General features: G+C 43.2%; 1 protein-coding gene across 1 annotated transcript; it reads left to right on the forward strand.

The window, feature by feature from the left end:
• Positions 1-3,550: 3,550 nt before the first annotated feature.
• cry1a (cryptochrome circadian regulator 1a) lies at positions 3,551-20,675 on the forward strand. Its single transcript, XM_048267760.1, has 14 exons — positions 3,551-4,492; positions 14,008-14,116; positions 14,376-14,518; positions 14,678-14,862; positions 15,394-15,482; positions 15,616-15,756; positions 16,305-16,616; positions 17,015-17,166; positions 17,600-17,802; positions 18,011-18,124; positions 18,235-18,321; positions 18,443-18,520; positions 19,419-19,526; positions 19,636-20,675. Exons 1-13 carry the CDS (start codon positions 4,335-4,337, stop codon positions 19,520-19,522), a joined length of 1,875 nt encoding a protein of 624 aa, XP_048123717.1. The 5' UTR covers positions 3,551-4,334; the 3' UTR covers positions 19,523-19,526; positions 19,636-20,675.
• The last annotated feature ends 391 nt before the right edge of the window (positions 20,676-21,066 follow it).

The raw sequence follows: 21,066 nt of genomic DNA on the forward strand, positions 1-21,066 counted from the left end.
GAGTCAGATGTCAGACCCCCCTCGAAGGAGGCAGGGAGGGATGAGCAGATAATGTTTTTCACAAGCTTCTCAAAACACTTCATCACTGTAGACGTCAGGGCTACTGGGCGGTAGTCATTCATACATGATGGACTTTTTCGGTACTGGAACAATAACAGACTGCTTGAGGCAAGTAGGAACTGTCTCTTGAGCCAATGATGTGTTAAAGATATAAGTGAACACAGGAGCTAACTGAGCAGCGCAGGATTTCAAAACCCTGTTAGAAATTCCATCCGGTCCAGCAGCTTTTCTACAATTAACCCTCCTAAAGGCATTGCTCACATCGACCTCAGAGACACAGAAAGGTGCATCCTCATTTGCTTCACATGTTGCAGCTAGTGCAAGATAGTCTGTGTTTTTCATGTCAAAGCGAGCATAAAAAGCATTAAGTTCATCAGGGAGGGCTTTACTCACATTCATCATAGGAGGGGACTTTCTTTCAAAGCCAGTGATGGTTCGGAGTCCTTTCCACACTCGTGCTGGATCACCCTCCAAGAAATCACCTTCAACTCTGTCTCTATAGCGCCGCTTAGCATCTTTAATAGCACTACGTAAACTATAAGATGCTGCTTTGTAATCCATCATATCCCCTGAAATAAGCCCAGCATTATAAGTCATGGTGCGTGTCTTTAATGCCGTTCTCACTTCTCTATCCACCCATGGCTTCTGGTTAGGGAAGCTTCGGATCTTTACAGTTGGGATGATGGAATCAGTTAGCATATTGATGTAACTCAATGATACTTCCGTGAACTCATTGATGTCAGCAGAGTTCGTCTTGAACATCTCCCAGTCAACGTTGCTAAGGTCAGTATAGTGAAAGCTTAAACAAGCTTAAATCAGTGTCTAGGGGTTTGTCATGTCAAACGGAAAACAAAAGCCCAAAAGCCGAGAATGGTCAGCATGAGGAGAACAGGCTTCAATTCCTTATAGACCCTTTCAAGAGAGTTCCATTATCAGCATCATATGGCCCCACAAGGCTTCCGTTTTAACATTCCTTAATGCAGAGGAAGTAGATTGGGAACCAAATAGAACGTTCAAGCATTGTTTTTGTTTTTATTGTTGAAAGGGTCTATATCGGTTGGGGACCTCCCACAGTGACCAATTAAACCAAGGCTTATTAGCATAATGATACAAATTAGAATCATTTGTATTTGTATAATACCTTTGTTATAGGTCGCTTTACCTAGGAGCAAATTTGACAACAATGCATACAAAACATAATTGACAATGACAGCATAACAGCACAGCAACAGAAAGGGACAAAATGACACGTAATTGCCAGGACACTGACAGCATAACAGACAACCATACAACACAGTGAAAGTAACAGTTGGCAGAGGAAGGGAAGGTGTGTTGAGCAGGAGTAGTGGAGGAGTAGTGAAAAGATGTGTTGTCAGCTGTGTCTTGAAAGAGGTGTTGTTGTTGATGCAGTCATGATGTTGTTAGAACGTTCACGGGCCATGGCACTGAAAGATCATGATACAACATGCAGGGTGCAAAGCAATTTACGGTCAACTTGAGACAGCAGCAAGACATGCCGCAGGCTGCACCTGCATCAGCAAAGGCACTCCTACCAGTCATAACGCAAGATATACAACTATAAACAACTGCAGCCACAATACGCGCCAGTTGTACCCTAAAGGCTCTCCTTCATGTTTATGCATGTGAGATATATGTGCTTATGTGTGTTTGTTGTGTTATGGCTGTCTAAGGTGGATGCCTAAAATTTCCCTCGGGAGGAATAAAGTATCTATCTATCTATCTATCTATCTATCTATCTATCTTCATGGTACCAAATTTGCCAGTATAGCCAACAACTGCACAGTAACCTGATTGCCCAACCAAAGAAATTAATCAGCGAGAAACAACAGCTCTGATAAAGCAGCCTTTTCTGAGCATTTACTGGGGGTTTAAAGCAGCCATCTTACTTCAGCGTTTACTGTGTAGTTGAATTAGGCCACCTTTTTTGTTTCGAGAGCTACTTTGACAAAATGGACATGGCCGAGACCTTTATGTTACAGTTTTTCTCAGTCGCTTTGGTGCTTTTTTCAGATCAGAATGAAAATGATCATCTATTAGTTCAACCTCCACAACATTTAGTCATTTGTGCACATCATAGCAATCTCTCCTTCCTCTGAACAAATTGCAAATGCTTTTGGACATGTATCAGTTGCTTTGTCATGTCAGTCAAAATGAACTATACTTATGGATGCTGAATAGTCTTTCCCAATAAAACTATAGTCTTCATTTCATTGCTTGAGGTAGTGTCTGTGTCTAGTGATTTTCAGGTAGTGTCACCGAGTTCTGACCTTTTTTGCATGGAAAACACTGAGAGCATACTGTAATAAAAGAATGCTATGTATTCACATAGCTGACCTCCACCCAAAACCGGGTTTGTATGCTTTTTAAGCGCTCCTTTAAACTCATTTACCTTCTCTCTTTGTAGACTGAATATGATTTCATAGGGATTGCATGTTTCCCAAGTGACTGGGTTATCAGATTTATAAACATCTTCCTCAAACCTACTGAAGACCTACTGTACATAGAAACAGGTGGGGAGGCTACCTGTTGGAGACCTCTGAATTAGGCCCAGTGGCATATCCCAGACCCCCTCCATGACATGTCATAACCATGTCACAATCATAATAGGAACATTATTTACTAGATTGTAAATCTCCACAAGATATCAGGGCCAACTTGAACCTGTAATATTGATTATTGTTGATGAGTCATTGTTGATGAGTAATACCATCCTCCTTTCATAATACAAGCATAACCTCTAGGCTGTTGTTGCTGTTGTTAAATAATAATAACCTAATAATAATAATAATAATTATTATTATTATCAACATTAATAATAATAATAATAATAATAATCATAATCATAATCATAATCATAACAATAAAGGAATATTATTATGAATATTATTATTATAATCATCATCATTATCAGGATACAGGATAGGTCTACAGAATTGCTATAAGGAAACATTTAACATTTATATTATTATTATTATTATTATAGACTAAATGAACAGAATGTGTGTGCAATTTGTTACAGCGCCTCCATTAGTTCTGGGAAGTAGCCTAGTAGTAATGACAGTATTACTGTGACGATACGCGCTGCGCCATGAAGTAGGCTAGCCTGTGCTGAGTACACGTGTCCAAAATGGTGGATTATCATACCCTAATACATGTGCCGATCCGGGACTTTTTCCATCCTCCAATCACAATCTAGAGATGGAAATGAGCGGGGATCTGCAGTCATTCCATGTATTTAATTTATTTTTCCCGTCCCTTGGGGTTGTAAGGTTTTGAAAAGAGTTACCTACAACAAGGCAACAATTCAGGTGAACATCAGACACTTAATAATTTTATAGAACCTTCTCACAAAGAAAATAACAAAGTTCAGATAACCACATTTGAAGAACGTGACCAAAGGCTAGGTACGTATGTGGAACAATCGTCCAATCCAGATGAATTATTGGCAATGCGTATGAGAATGGGCGGAGCTGGAGCAGCACAGATAACGACTGAAGTGCATGGCTGCCTGTATTCGGGAGTGCCGTTGACTAAACTGAGTTTCGACGGGATTTTACGGAAAGTTTGGATCTATCGTTTCATGTGGATTATTATTGAATGGATACACTTAACGCAACGGTAGTTTTCAATCAATTCAAAACGCATAAGGCCTATAAAGAAATGTTCTAGCGTTGGTTAATATTTACATAACCTTGTCACCGCGGTTGGCATACTTTCGAAGGCTGACGTTACAGCCGTGTTTGGCAGAAGAACCACTTAATACTTTAGTCTCAGGGAGCTAAAACGATACATTTTTAGGTTAGGGTGATATAAGTTCTCAGTTTTTGCAATCATCTGTATAAATAGGGTTTAAATAGGGTTTCTGTTATCATATTCTTTCCATTCAGAAAAACATGTTATACAACAGGGCAGCGCTGACTGTGTGGCGTGGTCTTAACGCCAGTCAGATTATTGCCTAAAGCGCTTGTAGCTTACTCTTGGCCAAATGGTTCAATTGCGGTCACTGTCCAGATTCTTTGACATAATGGAAAAGGTTTTATTGGAGCAAGGTTAATTCACATCGCTGAACCATATTTACAACAACGCATATTATAAGTCTTACGAAGTCGATAGCTAGTTAGTTTGCCAAACGCGCTCCCTAAATAAGGGGATTGTCATTTTAGATCACTGGGTCATAGCCACTTCAGAGCGGTATTTCAGGGCGAAAGAGACATTTAAAACATTACATCCTAAGGGACTGGTTCAGTGGAGTAATGGTCGTAAATACGATCCACTGGTTCAGGAAGGGCTTGCGGCTCCACGATAATCCTTCGCTCAGGGAATCAATTCAAGGAGCGGACTCCGTCCGCTGTGTGTATATTCTCGACCCCTGGTTTGCGGGATCATCCAACGTTGGCATCAGCAGGTGGAGGTATGTAACCTTATCATGGTTTGATTTTGGGCTTTCACACACACACACACACACACACACACACACACACACACACACACATATATATATATATATATATATATATATATATATATATATATATATATATATATATATATATATAATAAATTTATATTTAATATTCTCATCTGTTTTTAATATGTTGTTCATGCAATGTTTGGATAAGAAGAAGCTATTTAATTTGAAGTAAAAGTAATCTTAACAGTAATACTGATGATGTTCCTTTGCACACACGTTAGTCAAGTACGTCTCTTAAGACAAGGCACAAGGTGGCTGAATGACTTAAGTTGTGGTCCTTACTACCTAACCTTACTATGCCTGATGGCCGTGTCATTATTGAATCTCTGTATTTAATCATCATGCTAAGTTTACTAATGAAACCACCATGAAATTATTATGTCACCTTTAAAGTCTAGTCAGGACAAAGGTCAAAAGATACCACTTTGCATTGAAAAAATCCCAGTCTCCAGATGGACTACATCTGACTAACTACATTTAACACATGTAGACCAGCCAACACTTAATATGGATAGTTTACAGTATTGAGACGTCTGATAAATGCTGATATTTAGGGGACTTCTTTCTTTTTTTCAGTACCACACACCAGCATTTTAATGAATAGCCTATCATAAAGAGTGGTCGTCATCACTGCACACCAGCCTGTAGAAGTGTGTGTGTGTGTGTGTGTGTGTGTGTGTGTGTGTGTACTGAGTTCAGGAAGGTACATAAGAGAAGGGAAAGGAACAAGTGGGATGGAACTAAGTAGCTGGACGTAAGATTGGTGAAAATCTAACCTTTAAGTGGGTAGATCTCACCTGAATGGAGTGTGCTCCCCACCCCATATGTGCGACACTGTAGTCCAAAGAATGTCGGCCATGGTCAGTACCAAACCACTTTAAGTGCCTGGCAAAGCAGTCATACTCGTGTCGCCAACGGGGATTTTCAACACCTTTTTGCACTGGAGTTCATCTGTAAGGCATGCAGCTAAGGGTGGAATCCAACGACCCCTCACGCACTCAGGCGGAGGAATCCGTTGCTTATTGTTAATGTGATAAGATCTTGTCTTCGCTTCTGCTCTGTTTTTAAGATGTCACACTGTCCCTGATTGCCTGTAACCTGTTGAGTGGGTGAAAAAGAAAGTAAAAATGTTATTTTCTGACACCTCAGTCAGTCCTCATTTATCGAAAATGACGGATGTTTTGTTATGTAATAATGAGGGTAGTAGTTATAGCTACGTGAAATTATATAGCTGTGACTATCAGTTTGCAGCCTACGCCGTTTTATCCAAACAACAGCACCCCATACACCCAATGTAATTACTAGGAACTTTAGAATAGGGGTTTCAAGTAATGACTAAACTACTGAGTCTTTAGTAACCTTTCCAGTGTTGGGGCACACTTTAGAGCATTAGAACAGGCACCAGAGTATGGCTATTATAACTTTGTCATAATTGCATAATTCACTTTGAAATCGTAGCCAGTTAAAACCATCACTAGCAATACAGCTCATTGTACAAATATAGCAAAAATCATGTGATCGTGTGACGCACAAGAATGCTTTTGAAATCACAATTTCTTACCTTCTTTAAGCTAGAACTTGATTTGTCCCTGCCTTAGCCCTGCTTTTTAAAGTGTCTGAGGTGACCGGAAACGCTCCCACTTAACTGGTAATGTGGGCGGTAGACATGCTTCACAGACTGTTTGATAAGCATTAGAATTATTTCAGATTTACAGTGCATCTGAATAAACTTGCCAGTTTAGCACAGTTAAGTCCATCTCATAAGAAGGCCCTAGCTCTGTTCTCATTAATACATTAATTGTTTTCAAGGCCTAGGCAGCAAAAGAACATTTGAGGACATAGGACCGTTTCTATGCGATTGGGATTCATCGTCACGTCTGCTGCCTCTTACCACAACGATCTGACCGCATTAATGCTCATGAGTCCTCTGCATTAAATAATACAGTGAACAGCTAATGTGTCCCGCCAAAGACAGGCCATGCCTTCAGTCACTATCTTGAAAGGTCAGCAATTAAAATATTAGAGGATTGTGAGCAAGAGAAGGAAAAGATTATTGTTGTTGTTTTGATGGCGTTGAGCATAATTTCCCCAAATTGCATGCCGTGTGTCACTGTCTCACTCCTGAGCTTATGTAATGTGGTGCCTGGAGAGACATTATCTATTCTCACCGTTATGCATGGCTGTGCCCCCCTCCCATCTGGACTACTGCCTTTGGTTCACACACAAGCTGTTTAGAGAGAGAGCGAGAGAGAGAAATTTTATACATGGAATACCATCACCCTTCCACCTGATAGCATGGAACATGAGTAATATTCTGTCCTACACAGAACATAAATAATATCCAAAAGTGCATTTTGGGATATTGTATTTGGTGAACTAAATACTTTCTTGAAAGTTTATTTGTCGGAAATGTGCCAAAGAACCTGTCTGAGAGTTAGATGTGCAATATCCCCACGTTAGTGTCGTTTAGTCCAAGCGGTCCTCAGTGAGCAGAGTAGCCACGTGTCCTCTGCTTGGTTGAGAGCATTTGTGTCCCCAGCTCTGCGGTGGGCCTCATCCCAGAAAGGGGACATAGAACAAGGCCCACACAACCCACTCCTGTGGTGTACGTATGGGCCACAAATAGGTTAGTGTGTCAGAAGGGAGGAAGCACTTGTACTCAGAGCGGTGCTTGGCCTTGAACTTTGCTCATGTGTGACTGAATTTGCTGTAATCAAAAGTACATTAAAGGAGAATTCCGGTGTGATATTGACCTAAAGTGTATTGAAACATGATACAGTGTGAGCGTATGTCTCCTAGCCCATCTCGGCTTGTCCCCTGCACTCCAAAATCTGGCTAGTTAGCCGATGCTACCAACAGCTTTTTCAATAGTGGTGCTTGACGCATCGGGCTAGCCATGCAAATAAATCACTGTTTTACACCATTTACGAGGCTCAATGTATCTCCACACTTCATTGGTAGACTTCTGAGGGCCTGACATTTTAAGCGAGACATTGAGAACTTTGAAAAAGCACTGGTAGTTTACTTACAAGGCGATGTATACAGACAGTATCTTCCACGAAGTTTAAGCGTTTGCAGCCATCTTGAATTTAGTCACGATAGAGTCGAAAGCAATGGTAAAATGAACAGGTATGATAAGGGGATCAGATTACAAAATAATTCAGTGGAAATGCATGGATTCCAGTTTCTTCCAGTAGCAGCAACTGAATCCATACATTTCCACTGAATTATTTTTGGAATCTGATCCCCTTATCATACCTGTTCATTCATACCGCCGCCGACTTATCGTGACTAAATTCAAGATGGCTGCAAACGCTAAACTCTGTGAAGATACTGTCTGTATAAATCGCCTTGTAAGTAAACTACCAGTGCTTTTTCAAAGTTCTCAATGTCTCGTTTTAAATGTCAGGGCCCTCGAAGTCTACCAATGAAGTGTGGAGATACATTGAGCCTTGTAAATGGGTGTAAACAGTGATTTATTTGCATGGTTAGCCCGATTCGGGCACCACTATTGAAAAAGCTGTTGGTAGCATCGGCTTACTAGCTTCAGATTTTGGAGTGCAGGGGACAAGCCGAGATGGGTTATGAGACATACGCTCACACTGGTATCATGTTTCAATACACTTTAGGTCAATATCACACCGGAACTCTCCTTTAACTTGCTGCAGGAATTGTGGTGGTTTTTCAGTTGAATAAAATCTGTTGCAGAAGAGAAATTACATGATTTTCCATGTGTTTTTGTTGAAATATTGTAAGATAAAATTTGCAGCCTGCAACTGCAGTGCCAGCAAATTCTTGAATTGTGAAAATGCATGATCACAAAATTCCAGGAGGGCCTGATTATGGAGTTTTGGTTTAAAGCTAGACAGGCACCTACCTAAAAGAATGCAAAAAGCTTACCCTACAGCCACCAGCAACAGCCCAGTTGGCAGTTGGCACTGATAAGAGCTTGATGGTAGGCTAACTGGCATCTTTTGACCGTATTGTCAAAGATTCTAGAACAGAGCTCCGCTCTAGAATCTTTGGTGTTGTTGGTGGAGTCGTTCTGTGCTGTCTTCTGCTGCCCATTCCAGCCCGGAACCACAGAACATAGCGCATTAGCCTGCCGGTTAGTGGGAATGATGTGTGTTAACGTGTCCTTCACATAGCCCTGTCCCATCAAAGCCAATTAGATGATGTCAAAAGAAGTTGTTTATAAAAAAAATTATACCCACAAAAAGTGTGACATCGTTGCATTGTGTTGCTTCAGATGTCATCACTTGGTCAGTGAGATAGAGGGCCTTCCACACTTGGTCAGTGAGAGAGGGCCTTCCACACTTGGTCAGTGAGAGAGGGCCTTCCACATGTTGATGTTTCATTGAGTTCAGAAGCACGGCATAGTACTGAACAACGGTGGTACATGTCATTCTCAGCTGTGCCTGATATTTCAATCAAGGGCCTTGACCGCAAGTTCTCTAAGCTAGCAGAGCCTGTTCTCAGGCCAGGGTCTGGAAATGATCAGGATGTTTCCGTCTCTGTCCCTGGCCAGTGCAGGCCACTGTTGTCTGCTTGGCAACTGGAGGCAGTTTCCATCCGAAGATGATCACCCCACCCTCCTCACTCTTTCTGCCACCCTCACACAGACAAGCCTATTCGGAAATTTCCTTAACTGGTCAGACTAGCAGGGAGCATTTTGATCACTATGGAAGTGATGAGGTTGGAGGAAGTGATGAGGTTGGAGGACCTGTGGCTGTGTTATTGGTGTGTGTTTTGTCTTGCCTGGTGCCTGTCCATGTCAATAAATCAGGGTTCCTACGCAGTATGGAAAAGTATGGAATTTGATTTTAGTAATTTCCAGGTCTGGATAAGTATGGAAAAAAGAAACAAGGGTATGGAGAAATATTTCTTTCCAGACTATTGCATTTGCAGTACTAATCACTTCACTCCGGTCATAATGAACCATTCCTACTGTTGTGTAGCTTAACTGTCAGTCCCCATAGTCAAGATACAACTAAGATACAACTAAAAATGACCCAGCTAAATGGACGAATATTAAGTGTCATTTTTTAATTCACTTCAGTTGTCCATACCTTTGTTTTCACCGAGTTATCCCAAACCAGAAGTGGCCGCAATGTCGAATATGGTCAGAAAAATCTACCGAAGTTTGGAAATTTGAGTATGGAAAAAGTAAGGAATTTTGAAATGCAAAATGTGTAGGAACCCTGATAAAGGTTTTTGACAGTCACCTCGGTGGCCTCTGTAGGGTGTAGAACACATTCTAAAGAGATTCACATTCACACCCCTTGACACAATCACTGCACAATATTTTAAATTTTACATCCAAATAGCCAGTTCTAAAGTTGTCAACTGGTCCATATTGGAATTTCATTTTAAGGCTAAGGGTGTTAGATCGTGTTTGGCAGTTGGTACGGCTGGCTTTCACTGCAGTGAGGAGAGGATGTTCCTTGGAGACTTTTTCTGTGCGTGTGTGTGTGTGATGATTATTGGCCATCTATGATCATTGCTGAGTGCAGGTGAAGTATTTTCTTTCTTGTGATGGATTTGGTAACCATGACGATACGCCTCAACATCACAGAGGAGCTTTGGGCGTGTAGATTACACAATATTGCCCTACTCTCCCTGTTTGTTTCAGACAGAGAATGCTGTCATTGTTCCACTTTGTACATCCCAAGGTAGCGTATTCATGAGGTCTAATTGGTTGGAAAAATAGTCAACCCCCAGTATTGGTGGTGAAAATGTCATGAGTTCCTTTTCACTAATTAAATGACAAAAGCACAAATTGTGCACGTGTGCTAGTCAGAGGATGTTGTTTTGTATTCTGTAACGAGTGAATTTCTGGTCATCAGCCAGGTGTCTGGTGTTCAGCAGCAGCACAACATGAATTCAAGGGCTCTATTTGCCACATACAGAGATACTGTTGTATAGCATGTAGGGCCTAGTGACATGACATAGTAGTAACTCTATCCAAGTTTTTTTTCTTTTGTAGGTGTGGATCAGCACTAATAAATATGTTCTGAACAGTGCTGAATGAGAAGCTTACTTTATTACACAGAGGGATCGGCACCAGCTTGAAAGTGTAGGCCATCTCCTCCAGTGTCGTAATGAGTAACGTTTTAGCTTGGCATGCTGCCTGTTAGCACTACTCTACCACAGACAGAGTAGTTCTACAGTTGTAACATGCCGATGTGGCAACCCCCCACCTAATTCCACTGGCCTGCTGTGATATCAGAGGGGTTGGTCAGGGAGATGCAGGATTGTAGCCACTGTCCTCAGACATATGGCTGTAGCAATTTCCCATGTTGGTCAAATGCAAACCACCTTGATTGATATAATTAACCTCACACAGGGGACTGTCAGGTTGTGTATCTGCCTGCCAGTGTTCTCAGCCAGTGCTGTAACCGACCATTCACAAGTCGGTAACAACTTCGCACCAGTCTTTGATATCATCCGCAGCGCCATGTCATTTTGCTCTGATGTCCCTTGGCGTTAAGTAGGGATTCCGGCCAGTGTGAATCTTCACCAGTCTCTCCCACGTGAACTGTTGCCTGTGACTACCCGTGTTGCTCCAGTCAGCGGGTTTAATGGGCCCGTGTGACGTCGGTCTGTCTCTGCTTGATGTGAGTGCAGAGGCGAAAGGACAAGGGGGGGGAAAATGATTGCCCTGACAGTCGTCACTCACCGTAAGTCTGATCACCCCGCCACACGTGGAATTGAATTCTGTTGTTGATGTTTGCTAGCCTGTGGAGCTTGATTGGTTGGTTATCTTACGCGCCTTTTGAGGCCAGGCTTGCCCCGTGCCCTCCTCCAGTGTGTCCTGCGTGACTCATGAAGACGCATACGCACAGCACTTATAATGTCCTTGGTGATCCACAGCATGCCAAATGAGGTGGACTTCCCACTCCCTATTTCAAGCACCTTGTGTTTGTAGAAAGGGACAGGTTAAAATGCATGACTAGCTTTTCATTTCAGTCCCAAGCTGCTTTTCCTGTCACTCACTATGACTTGAAGGTAAATGGCAGCATCAAAGTTGCTGTTTTATTCAAGTACTTCACTCATAGGGGAGAATATATATACATTTGTAACTGTCAGGTTTGTTCATGTGACCCACACCTCCATAGGACATTGCTGGATCAACAGAAGCCTGGCAGTCTGTTTGAAATAACTGGCGTCTTCCATCTGGTATTATGTATTGGCCTACACCCATAGGCCTCTGCTGCGGTTTGTCTGAACGTCATTTGCGGGCCTGGTAGCTTGTCCGTACTAATAACAAAATAAGTTTTTCACTGAAAGGAATTTTTTGCCTCCAGGCATGAGCGCAGCTAGCCTGACGAGCCAGACCCACATTAAAATGTAGGGTCTGGGCACTCACCGTTCGCAGTGCTCAGTCCGAGGGGCGGGATGCAAGCAAGACTCATGACGCAAATCGCCCATGAAATGCCAGTCTTGCTCAGCTGCCACTCCTGCTCCACTAGTGAGCATCAGAACTGGTTAGGCTACTGTTTTACATTTTATAGCATTTTTCCCTTTATAGGCCTTCACATTAGCAGCGAAGCCAAGGACGCATGCTTTGGCAAACAGACCCTGCTAGAATATTCAACTCTGTTGATGAGATGCACTGTAGAATGCATTTGGCTGTTGAATATTTAAGCCTAGTCACAGGCATTGTCTATTGCATTAGGCTCATCTCGTACATCAACAAACAGCCTGACCTGTTTTAACCTCTCCATCAAAAGGCTCATTTGGCAATGAGTAATGCAGTGATGCCTTGCATGGTGCTGTTTTTAAATAATTAGCATACCCAATCAACCTGGACTAGCCTGTGCTTTTACCTTGGGTTCCATTTTCATATTGCTTGTGTCCACAGTTTGACTTGCACCGGTTACTCACGATGGGCTCTTATGCTTTCTGCTGTTGTGTTGATTTATTGTCATGGAAACCTGAAAACTCACTTGCCATGAACTAGGCTAGGCTAATCTGTGTAAATGTTATTGTGTGAATCTGAAATTGTCATCGAATGCTGTAATAATCAGGAAAACCATGCCTACTGTTCTTACATAAAGCATTACATTGACCAGTTTACTTTGTGTTCAGATCTTTGTCATAAGTGCATCATATGTTCTCTATGTTACATTTGTAACCTTGAGCATATTAAAACTCCATAAAGTTAGTTCTGGGGAAAGTTCAGTGCTTCAAGCCAGCCGAGGTTTCCTCTCAGCCCAGAGAGAGCTCCAGAGCAGATCACCACACACATTACAAGCAGAGCGGGCTGCACAGCGGTGACTTCGCGGTCGACGTGCTGCCGGCCGGCCGGCGGGCCCTGCGTGATCTCCTCTGCTGCCGGGAGAGGGCTAGTTATGTAAGAACCCTGGCACGACCCCAAGGCGGGAAGTGGGTTTCTGGGTCACACTCTCATGACGTCAGGGGCACGGCCCTCCTCTCTCCATTCCAGTTCCCGGGTATTTTTTAACTGCGCCTTTTATGCACAACAGACCTTAGAACAAACGGGCCGTGTGACTGACTGGAACGTCACTGCAGTGGTTTTTGGCCCGAGTTGCCACCATGACTGCAGACAAATTTGTCCTGCTCAAATCATCACTGCTAAGTCTTATGCCAATAATTATATCCCTGCACAGGCAGCCCAGATGAAGTCATAGTTTGGTTTGGTTTGTTGATGGGAAACCGACTGTTTATGTAGTGCAACCAGCTCCACTTGGTCTGTTAGCACTGCAGTGTCTAACTCAACGCCCTATTGCCACCTAGTGGAGAGAATAGTGCTCACTGTTCTGATATCTTCACTGGTCTTTCCCTCCCTGTACTGTCTCTACTCAGGAACATTGTGTTCTGTACTCTCATTAATCTCAGCTGTGATGCATCAGGAGAGAAACAGCTACGCTTAATAGTGTAGAACTAAATTCCCAAGGTCTTACGTGTCCTAAATCCAGCAAGATTGGATCAAAGACTTATATTCAACATCTGTGTTTCATTGTAACGTCTTGTCCACTTCACTGTTGATGTCCTCAATCGGCATCCTCAGGTCATGTCCTTACAGAAGACCCCTTCTTTTAAAAGATTACTTTTAATTGTTCAAACCAAGTAGGATGGCTGCTCTGTAGCCTTTTTTCTATTTAAGGGATTGACCTTCAGTCAAGTCTTGTGATCAGAAGACCGCCCACTGTGTGTCTGCAGCTCCAGTCAGCCCCTTGTGTTATTTCTGAACACTACACTGTTGTTTATAGGCTGATTTCTTGTTTTGATCGCTGAGGGTAGATGATATTTTCTTTTTTTTTGGTGATCTAGCCTAGGCGGTTCCTTACCATTGAGAAGTTTGTTTTAAGCACCTGTTGGATCTATTTTTGTTCTCTAGCAGACCAAAGACATTTCTGAAATGAAGTGGAGCGTTTGGTTAAAGAGTATTGTCTTCTGGAAATCTTATGTCTGTGATCTCTGCTCCACAGGTTCTTGCTTCAGTGTCTTGAGGACCTGGATGCCAGCCTCCGCAAACTCAACTCTCGGCTGTTTGTGATCCGGGGCCAGCCCACCGATGTCTTCCCCAGGCTCTTCAAGGTACTGGACAAGCAGGCATCTCATGTCTAAAACTGAATTAAATGTTAATAGTTAGATCCTCCAGTAATTGAATAGCCAACATTACAAGCAAGTCTTTTATCATTCTAGATCTTTAAAACAAACACTCTCATCAGTGATTGTCATACTTACATATTTGTGGCGCTTTGTATTCCGAAACCCAAGTGGCTTTTATATGGTCATATGATCTGATCTTTGTGTGTGTGTGTGTGTGTGTCTCTCGCACGACTGTTGTCCTCAGGAGTGGAACATCTCTCGCCTGTCCTATGAATATGACTCCGAGCCATTCGGGAAGGAGCGCGATGCTGCCATTAAGAAGCTGGCCAGTGAGGCCGGCGTGGAGGTGATCGTGAGAATCTCCCACACGCTCTATGACCTGGACAAGTAAGCGACCCTGGCTGACCCCAGATCTTTTTTAAGTACAGTTGTGATATTCGTTTTCTGGTTGTTTGGGGTTTTTTGCATTCCTCTTAATTGTTTTGTATGTGTTTTTCAATCTCTCATTCTCTCTGGTTGTCTTCCCTCTACCCTTCCCTCGTTCAGGATCATAGAGCTAAATGGCGGTCAGTCCCCGCTGACCTACAAGCGCTTCCAGACGCTGATCAGCCGCATGGAGCCGGTGGAGATGCCCGCAGAGGTAATCACGGCCGACGTAATGGGGAGCTGTACCACGCCCATAGCAGACGACCACGATGACAAGTTTGGGGTGCCTTCTCTGGAGGAGCTGGGTAGGCATCGCCCCCTTTCATCTCACTCTCTTTTCCCCCTTTCGGATATGAACACATTCAATTCCCACGTCCAGTTCACTCAGCATATCTGAAGTCCTGTGAATTAGCAACTGGGAAAACGACTTACTTTGTATGCAGGAATGTTGGAAAATTGCCTTCCTCTGTGGTTTTAAGGGAAAGAACATTGGTTAAACTGTACAGGTCATGATTAAGAGTAGAACTATTCATGTGGAAACTCCTCTCTCTCTCTCTCTCTCTCTCTCTCTCTCTCTCTCTCTTTCTCTCTTTCTCTCTTTCTTTCTTTCTTTCTTTCTTTCTTTCCCCCCCCCCCCCCAACCCCAACCTCTTTCATAATGTGCTATTTTTAGCTTCAGCTGTGTCTATTTTCTGCAGGTGTCATTTTTCCTGTAGGCGTCTGGTATTTCCTACAGTCTCGTCCTGATGGGATCACTGATGGTTTTTTATACGATGGTCTATGTGGGCAGCGTTGACAAGTGATTCTCACCCTGTTCTGTGTTCTGTGTCCTCCAGGTTTCGACACAGAGGGCCTCTCCTCAGCCGTATGGCCAGGAGGCGAGACTGAAGCTCTCACTCGTCTGGAGAGACACTTGGAGAGGAAGGTATGGTCAGCCCACCTCCTAGCATGCACATTTGGACACCCTCATCCCCACAGTAGCACTTTTGTCCACTTATTTTTACCTCAAGCTATAATTTCGAGGCGCCGGTCATTGACCTGTGTTCTTTGTCCTGCAGGCATGGGTGGCCAACTTTGAGCGTCCCAGGATGAACGCCAACTCGCTGCTGGCCAGTCCGACAGGCCTCAGCCCGTATCTGCGCTTCGGATGTCTCTCCTGCCGCCTGTTCTACTTCAAACTCACTGACCTGTTCCGGAAGGTGAGTCTTTGCAGATAAACATCCCAAAGTCCCCTTTTTATAATCTGGGAAAAAAATATTTTAATGTAAAAAAACATCCCCCAAAAACAAACATCCTGACATAATGGGACTGAATGAAGCTTAAATAGTCCTATACTTATGTAACAGCCTTTTAGTGGTGTTCCTGGCCTGTGTTGAGAGTCCTGCTTTTACGTCAGCCATTGTGCAATGTGTGTTTGTGTGTGTGTGGTGTTCTAGCGACCCCCATTTACCTATTTGACAACTATGTTCATCATTAGTACTCTCTTCACCCAAATTGTCCCCTCACACCAAGTGGATGGGATGTCGCTGTGTCATCCCAACATGTTATTAAAGACTGAAGTGCTCTCTGATCATATGAGGATCTTTACCATAATGGGTTGGAGTGAGGTCCATGAAAGAGCCCTTGAAAACCCCATTAGTGCAAAATCCTAGATGACTATAATGGATCAACCTAATGGATGAGCGCTGCATGGATCTGAGCAAGACACTCATACTTCCTGTTGCATTTGGTCTTGTTCCCCGTGCAGGTGAAGAAGAACAGCTCTCCGCCCCTCTCCCTCTACGGCCAGCTACTGTGGCGCGAGTTCTTCTACACGGCCGCCACCAACAACCCGCGCTTCGACAAGATGGAGGGCAACCCCATCTGCGTGCAGATCCCGTGGGACCGCAACGCCGAGGCGCTGGCCAAGTGGGCCGAGGGCCGCACCGGTTTCCCTTGGATCGACGCCATCATGACCCAGCTACGACAAGAGGGCTGGATCCATCACCTGGCCCGGCACGCTGTGGCCTGCTTCCTGACCAGAGGAGACCTGTGGATCAGCTGGGAGGAGGGCATGAAGGTAGTTTGGGGCACTAGGTAGAACGAGTGACCTATATGGAGAGGATGTGGGCTATTGGAATGGCCCGCTCAGTCTCCAATTTAGCTACTGAAACGCTAGTTTCAAATGGAAAATGCACAAATGAAGACCTCATTAATTAGATTTACTGAGCTTTAAATGTACAGAACATGGTTCCATGTTAACAAGTCATGAGAAGCCACTCTTATTAGGCCTTTAGCTCATTTAAAAGCAAAAGGAGCTGAACAAGGTTCTAAGATAATGGTGTTTGTTTTTCATAAGCTGACACTCATGATGTTTTCATTTTAAAACTATTTGTGCACATTCTGCCTTCTGTGAAGACTGTTTATGTGCACATCACAAACCTTGTTTGTTTCCGTGGTGGCGTGTGTGATTGGCAGGTGTTTGAGGAGCTGCTGCTGGACGCCGACTGGAGTGTGAACGCGGGCAGCTGGATGTGGCTCTCCTGCAGCTCCTTCTTCCAGCAGTTCTTCCACTGCTACTGCCCCGTGGGCTTCGGCCGCCGCACCGACCCCAACGGAGACTACATCAGGTGGGCCTGCCGCTCCTGTGCACACCGTGGTCATTTGTGGTCATTCTTGGCTCACACAGCTGTTTGTACATCTCTGTGTTTGTGTGTCATGTCTTAAAACACATTGATCCCGACCTTGAGCAACTTTAAACCAATATTTGCATGAAGGAAGCTTTTCCCCCGCAGAGTTTCAATCAAGTGTGTGTGAACAGTAATTAAACAGGGCAGGTGGTGGCTCAGGGAGAAAAGGGCAAGCAAGTCGAATAAAAATTAGATTACTTGGGGTGAAAACGGACTCCTATAGAAAGAACATCCCCATAGCTGAGTGAATGTGGAGGCTCAGACCACCAATTACTCAAGTCTGCGTTTTGTTTTGGCTACGTTTGTTTAGCATAACTCCCTCTCAGTGGTCAGTCCTGTTCTTACCTGGACTGTGTCCCTCTTCTGTCCTCAGGCGTTACCTGCCCATCCTGAGGGGTTTTCCAGCCAAGTACATTTACGACCCCTGGAATGCCCCGGAGAGCGTGCAGAAGGCAGCCAAGTGCATCATTGGGGTCCACTACCCCAAGCCCATGGTGAACCACGCCGAAGCCAGCCGACTCAACATCGAACGCATGAAGCAGATCTACCAGCAGCTCTCCTGTTACAGAGGATTAGGTCAGTCAAGAAGAATCTTGTTTTTCTCCTGCTCTTAGAATCGAAGCACATGTTTTATTTTAATCACATCCACTTTGGGGAAAAACAATATGAAATTACTGTGATGGAAATTATTTTCCTTTGATCAGATTGTTTTCTGTCATTTTGTCCTGTTGGCTGGGTTGGGTACTTCAGAGGGTGACCGTTTTCCTTTGTGATACTTGTGTAGGCCTGCTAGCCACGGTGCCGTCCAACCCCAATGGAAATGGTGAGTCCTCTAGCGGCATGATGGGATTCCCCACTGCAGAGAATACACAGGAATCTCTGGCCGCCACCTCTTCAGGTATGTGTAATGACTGTGTGTGTGTGTGACATTACACATTCCTCTCCATCCAAATAAGCCTGGTTGTAGTTGTAAGCCAGTTAAAGTGACATTTCTGGGGGTGTTTGCAGGGTATCAGATGCCCATGGCATCCCAGGGAGAGTGGCACAGTGGGGTGATGGCATACCCACAGACCGACCCCAAAGCACAGCGATCAGGTTAGGAGCAACTACTAAACACGCAGCCACACCCAATTCTCATACAGACCATGAAAACAATAAAGCCTCGAGCCTGTGTGTACTGTTGACTAATCTGTGTTTTTGTGGTGTTCTCTGGCAGGTTATGTTGGCAATAGCAGCAGTATGGCTTGTTACAGGCAGGAGGCTCAGCAGATGCCAGGTCCCTCAGTGCAGCAAGGTACAGTAGGCGTGCCCAGTCATGTCAAAGCATGTCAATAAAGTACAATGTAGTTTATATTAAACCATACATTTGTGTTAATCAATTTCTAGTCTACAATAATTGGTCAGATATTTTGAATGTTAATTGAACAGAATTATGTCAAAAGGTTGTACTTAGACGGTTTCAGAGAAAAGATTTTGCTGTAGATATCAGTATGGCAAAATTTTGTAATTTATGTAATCAAGTGCGGCTATCTGTCCATCCGTGTGTCTGTCAGTATGTAAACATGCATAGTTAAGTCGAGCTATAGATATAGCTTGTAAGTATTGAGCCTGTTCAGGTTGATGTATTACGTCACAGACAATAGCCACGTTTACATGGTCATTCCGATTAAACTATTCCGATTGAAAAATATGTGCCGCTTGTTTACATGGGGTCTGTTCTATTCCTAACAGGTGCTCTCAAGCGCTTTAGAATCTTTGATCGGAATAGCCATTGTTGCCTACTTTTCCTTAAGAAGATACAGCAGGCAATCCGATTGACTGTATATAAGGCTGTTCAATCGGAATAGGAACGAACCACACCACCTCTTTCATGCTGATTTAAAATTCTGATCGGATCAGGCATTTTTATTCCGATTGAGGGGTTTTATATGAGAATTTGTATTCCGATTGAGCTGTTATTCCGTTTCTAATTGGATTAAAAGTGTCCATGTAAATGTGGCTAATGCTACCGATGCTGGAGTTTGTAACAAATTGTTTCGGTTTGGTTAATATCTCTGCTCTGGTCTCATATGACAGCTCTTGTTATTTATGACATGTTTATGTTCTAAAGTGGTGTTATCCAACCATCCACTTTTTAAATGCTTTTCCATCCTTGTTAATATTCCTCCTTCATTCTTCCTGCACTTCCTCAGGCTGTGGGCTCCATCCAACCAGCACCCTCCCCCCTGGGAAACGCCACAGTGAGGACTTGACTCCCAGCATGGGCTCCAAGGTGCAGCGGCAGAGCAGCACTTAGTCAGGTAAGCATCACCGTTTGACAGGGCCTTCTGAGTCAAGAACTGCTTGAAGTACCAATCAGATTTCCGCCCATTTTAATCCCTTTTATTTGTGTGTTTTGTGCTTTCTCAGGAATTTGGATGACTTCAGGGCAGCATCACAAACACTTGCAACAACTTCTCAAAAACATACATGTGTACAGATATACACAGCCAAAACCAGATGATGTCGTTCATACATGACGGCCAGAGAACCCGGAGACCAAAAACGCTGTTCTTACATTTTCAACCTGTTACATGTCCGTGAAGAGAAAGGTCGAAGACAACATTTACTCGACCAAACACATGTTGGTCTGTTTTTTTTTTTTCCTGTAAGCACATCCACGTTTTGAAGTCTAAAACTGTAATATAGTCACTTGGACTACACCCAAGCAGGTGGCAATGTTTTCACAACCCTGCAGCGAATTCTACTGCCCTGTGGTTTCATCCTGCCACTGTCCACCTGAAGTTGCCTCAGCGCTCGGATAGACTTGGGTGGCAGACCTTTGTGTATATAAGGATTTGATGAGTTCAACTCACATGCAACCTGTACATATTTGATATTGGATGTGTTCTCTCTCTCTTTCGTCTAGTCATAGGCCCATTGATATATTTTTGATATAAAGAATCCTTGTGAGATTGAGATTTTACTCTGTTCTTTATGGAAAAATAAAAATAAAAAAAACTTTTTTGACCCCTTAGAAGGTCAACTGGGTGCCTGGGTCTTGCTGGCACGTTTTTTTTTTTCTTCCTCCTGTTCAGCTCCATTACTTCTCTGATTCCTTCTCTTTCCCTTCTGCCCCCACCACCCTGCCCACCCACCAATGGACCCCAGCCTCTATGCTGTCTTTTTGTCTTCACTTTCAAACATTCACTTCTTCTGCCCTCTCTGTGGTTAAGTTCCGCACTAGCTCCTCACAGTATTTTCCATCCTGATTGCACCCATGATCAGAGGTCCACTCTGCTTGTCACTTCAGGCCAATCTTGTTCCACCCCTCGCCGGTAATAACTTCCCCTTCTGTGATTATCTTTGTGTACTATTTGAGTGTGTACTATTTAAGTGTAACACATCACTTAGTGCTTCTTCATCCCTTAATGTTGTGCTTGTTTATTAAATAAAATGATAAATGTGAACTATAATAGTTGTCATTTTATTATTATTGAAATGAAATGGATTCAGACAAAGCAAATGCTTTGAAGATTAGGCATGTTGCAAAGAATAATTGCTAATATATAACTAATTGCTAATATATATATTTATAGTATATTTTTATACAAAACCATTAGTATGAACATACTACAATGTCACCTTCTTTGGCTATGTTTGTATATATTTTGCAACTTGCGTAACCACTGAAGGTGTTTTTGTTTATTTGTTTCTTCTTTTTGACTGCAGTTTTTTTCCTTAGACCTAAGAACATTGTCATAAGCAGCCAGGGCTCTTGGTTTTCTAATTTGTTTTCTGAGGACTAACAGAGCTGTGCTTTCAAACTATTAGTATTACTATTATGCTGAATGTGAAATA

Source organism: Alosa alosa, chromosome 17, assembly GCF_017589495.1.
Source record: "Alosa alosa isolate M-15738 ecotype Scorff River chromosome 17, AALO_Geno_1.1, whole genome shotgun sequence".
Taxonomy (NCBI): domain Eukaryota; kingdom Metazoa; phylum Chordata; class Actinopteri; order Clupeiformes; family Clupeidae; genus Alosa; species Alosa alosa.